At 57.0% G+C, this 3,978-nt stretch overlaps 1 protein-coding gene across 1 annotated transcript; it reads left to right on the top strand.

The window, feature by feature from the left end:
• The first annotated feature begins 233 nt into the window (after positions 1-233).
• On the top strand, positions 234-3,185 carry NMB (neuromedin B). Its single transcript, XM_029958782.1, has 3 exons — positions 234-464; positions 943-1,145; positions 2,919-3,185. The coding sequence occupies exons 1-3, from the start codon at positions 332-334 to the stop codon at positions 2,964-2,966; spliced, it is 384 nt and encodes a 127-aa protein (XP_029814642.1). The 5' UTR covers positions 234-331; the 3' UTR covers positions 2,967-3,185.
• Positions 3,186-3,978: the final 793 nt, after the last annotated feature.

Here is a 3,978-nt window from a genome sequence, read left to right on the forward strand (position 1 = left end):
GTGGAAGCATGGACTGGACATGATGGAGAGATCTGGGCATGTGGGTAGGTGTACTGATGGGTGGTGCAGTGATGGGTCTATCACTGTCCACCTCGGCGGTGAGTCTGTCCCCTCAGCGGTGGGTCTGTCACCGTGTCCGGCCTGTCAGGGCTGTGGAATGACACACGATGGGGACACGCAGAGGGTTCAGGACCCCGTGGGCTGTGGTTCCCGGGTCTGTCAGCGCTGGGGGCGGGGCTGGGGGCGGGGGAGCGGTCAGGGCGTGCCGAGCCCTTCCTCTCCGGTCTATAAGCGGGAGGCGGCGGAGCGGGCGTGGGTCCCGCGGGCGGCGATGGCGCTGCGCTGCCTCCTGCTGCTGCTCTGCGGAGCCGCGCTGGGACCCGCCGTGCATCTCGACTTCGCCGAGCACCGCAGCCAGGCCGCCAAGATCAAGGTCAACCCCCGCGGCAACCTCTGGGCCACAGGTATCGGACGGGGTGGGTCGCAGGGACAAGCGGGATGTGCGGGGCACAGCGACCTCCTGCCTCCCCGAGCGCCCTGTCCCTGCCTGTGCGGAGCCCCCTGCTCCCCCCCGTGCCCCACGGGCGGAGGGGGATCCTGGCAGGACTGTGGTGGGCAGGGGGAGGCCACGGCGGGGGTGAGGCCACCTGCACCCGCATTCCCGCGAGACAAGTCCGGCATCCCTGTGTGGCAGGTGTAGCATCCCCGGGTTAGCAGATCCAACGCCCCAGGCAACGGACCGGTCCGGCATCCCCGGACGTGTCTGTAACCCCAGAAATCCTGTCGGCAGAAAGTTTCCCCAAAATCCCCAGAAGTCCCGTGGAATGAGGACCTGGGATTTCTGGATTTCCCTTTACTCAGCTGATTTGGGCACTAGGTCACTCGGTGCCGGCTGAGCCGGAGCCCTGGGTCCCCGCGGACACACGGGGCGTGGTGTTGCAGGTCACTTCATGGGGAAGAAGAGCGTCACGGGGTCCCCGCACCTGGAGTCGCCGGAGGAGCCTGCAATGCCGATGGTCTTCGGTCCCTCCCTCCGAGCCTTGCTGGAGGACATGATGGAACTGCTGACCCGGGAGCTCCTGAAAATCCTCTTGCAGGAAAGACTGTTGGATGAGAACCAAGGGAAATATGACCTCACTGACCAGGTGAATATTGACTAAGCTGGAGGGAGACGCTCAGAGCTGGGAGGTGGTGGAGCCATGCTGGAGGTGGGAGCCTCTGCACAGCTGCTAGAGGTGCATCCCTCCTCTTTCCGCTTCTCTTAATTGCCCTTAAACCACTCCTTAAGACCAGCCAGAAGAGGGCAGAGAAGTGTCCCGAGGGCCATGTCTAGCTGGGCAGTGACAAAAGTCCCGGGTGCTTGGGAAGGGTGTGAGGATGAACAAGGAATGCTGCGATGGAGCTGTGGCAGTGGTGATCTCCAGCTCAGGGGTTGTTAACAGGCACCTGGGTCTTCCTCACCCAGATGTAAAAGAGAATGGTGGCCGCTATTGCTGCCGTGAAGAAGGGACAGGGAAATCCTTTTTCCCTTCTTATTTCTGCAGAGAGAGATCAAGAGGGACATGGTATGGGAAGGGAAAGGCATGTGTCAAGCAAAGAGCTTTGGGCTTCCTCTGCCCCCATCTTGGCTCTGTCGCTGTGGTTGGGGTCCCTCGTTACTGAGGGGCACAAAGCCTTGCAGAGGGGAGGTGTGTGCTGCTGCAGAGCAGATTTTGGGGAGCAGGGAGTGGGCAGGAGCTCCAGTAATCCCGCTGTGTATCAGCAGATCCTCAGGCTCCACAGTGTGTCTTTTACCTTGGAGCTCACCCAGCTCCTAGTAGAAAACTTACCCCTGGGAGCAATGCACAGACACAGATCCTCAAGCAGGATGTGGAGGTGGAACTGCTCAGTCCACAGATGGAGTTACTCAGTCCATGTGGCTCTGCTGGTCTGTTGCCTCCTGCACTATTCCCCAGTGTCTCACCCTTTCCAACCAGTGCAGGAAGCAACCAAGAGCCTAAAAGGGATGAAATCCTCTTAGATGCGTACCACTTGTGCTGTCCCACTGAGCCAGGAGCTTGAGGAGCTATCCACTAACACTGCACACAGGTAAAGCTACTCCTGCTATCCAGGGATAGGCAGGGCTTGCTCCTCTTTGCTTTTTTTGGGAAGCCACAAGTGGAGCAGAGTTGCAGGGCTGTGAGCCTGAGTGCCACTGATTGTTCAAGCACCTTCTTGACTTACTTTCAGCAGATTAAGGCAAACTGAGGCTTCCCTAGAGAGCTGGTCCCATTGGGATAGAGGTGAAGGTACAGCTGGGCATGGCTGAAGGCACCAGCCCACCCCACTCCCTGTAAGACGCTGTGCTGCTGCAGGGCTTGCTTCTCGGATGCAGCTGAAAGGAAGGAGAGGGCTGGGGAGGTCCTGAACCCTTTTCCATCCTCCCTGGGGAGCCTTTGAGCAGGAGGGCTCTTGCTGAGAGGATGGGAGAGCTGGTGGAGGTGCTGCCCTGCCTTGTTGAGGTGAGCATGTGGTGTGAGTTTTGTAAAAGTGAACCCTGTGGCTCTCCCCGTGTAGGTAAATCACACAGTCACTGCTCACATTGCAGATGTGCCTGGGCAAAGGCTGCCCCGAGCACTGGGGCTGTGCCTTAGGTGCCAGCTGGGTGTTGATGCCCTACCAGCCCTGCCAGTGCTCATTCCCAGTCATGCTGTCACTGTGCTGGTGAAGTTTCCCTCTGATGTCTGACAGCTGTGTTCCAGCCCTTGGAGCACAGGTGGGAGGCAGGAGCCTTCTCATGGGCTGTCCCAAGCCACCCCTGGAAGTGCCCTCACACTCCAGTATGGGACATTTGTCCCGTCTGCTGCCCTGTGGCACTCAGCAGGTGATCTCAGTGGGACACAGAACCTGGGGTCTCACCATTTTGCCTTGTTTTGTAGGAGACTGGGCTTTTAACAAAGGTGCTGGAGAAGTACTTTTCAAACTGAAGAGGTGCAGCTGGGGAGGATGAGGTCTGCAAGGTCAGCTATGCGTGGTGAACTGAGGAGAGCATCGTCCTTGTGGGTTTCTATAGCAACATTTTATTTATTCCTTCTGTAATATTGTTAATAGTGATTGTGTGTATGAAAAGTGGAGCCTCTCTGTGTGTTTTGTGTGTTCTTGATGTCTGATGTGCCCCTGTGAATAAAGCTGGCTCTTTGCACAGACTCCTCTTTGGGGTGGGAGGGGAGACCCCAGGGCTTGTGCAGGGACAGTGGGGACTTGGGAGCACCTTGGTGGGAGTTGGAGGGAAGCTCCTGGCTCTCAATAGCCAGGAGGGGTTGGATTCAGTCCCTGCAGCCTCTGCTGGCTGAAGGAGGCCCAAACATGACAAAATAGGACACCTGGGTGAGCTGATCACACCACTCACTACTGGCACATCTTTGTGACCCTCTTTACTGGGGATATCACTAGCAAAATCTTGTCATGGCAGTGGTAGGATTTCTGGCTCAAGCAGGGTCCCTACCTCGTGGCATCCCAGGCTTAGCTACAGGCTTGTTGGCCTTGGCTGTGCCATTAAACAGTCAGACCAGTTATGAGCCTGCTTTGGGATGTTCACTTACCTTGTGCATGTAGTTAAACACTCACCTGTAGCACCACCTGTAGCTATTCCCTTCCTGTGTCCTTCATGGTCTCCTACCCACCAGCTTTGCTCAAGATGTTTCCCACTGTCCTGCAGCCATCCATACAGGAATCTTTCCTCCAGTCTGTACTTTTTCGCCCAGACTGGCTGCTGTGTGCTGGGATGTAGGTGACCCCCAGCTCACCTTTCATTAGCTGGACCAAAGCCTTGGCTTAAAATTAATTATAGGCAAGAAAAATAATGACATTGTGGATCGTGTTTGACACTGGAAGAGACCAGATGCCCCTCAGCTGGCAGCTTGAGGGACTGACAGCCTAATGCAGTTCCTGACCTGATGTTGTGTCATGGGACCATCCGGGCAAGCTCACAGAAAGGTG

The sequence above is a fragment of the Manacus vitellinus genome, unplaced genomic scaffold (assembly GCF_001715985.3).
Source record: "Manacus vitellinus isolate BGI_N305 unplaced genomic scaffold, ASM171598v3 scaffold_16_pilon, whole genome shotgun sequence".
Classification (NCBI taxonomy): Eukaryota; Metazoa; Chordata; class Aves; order Passeriformes; family Pipridae; genus Manacus; species Manacus vitellinus.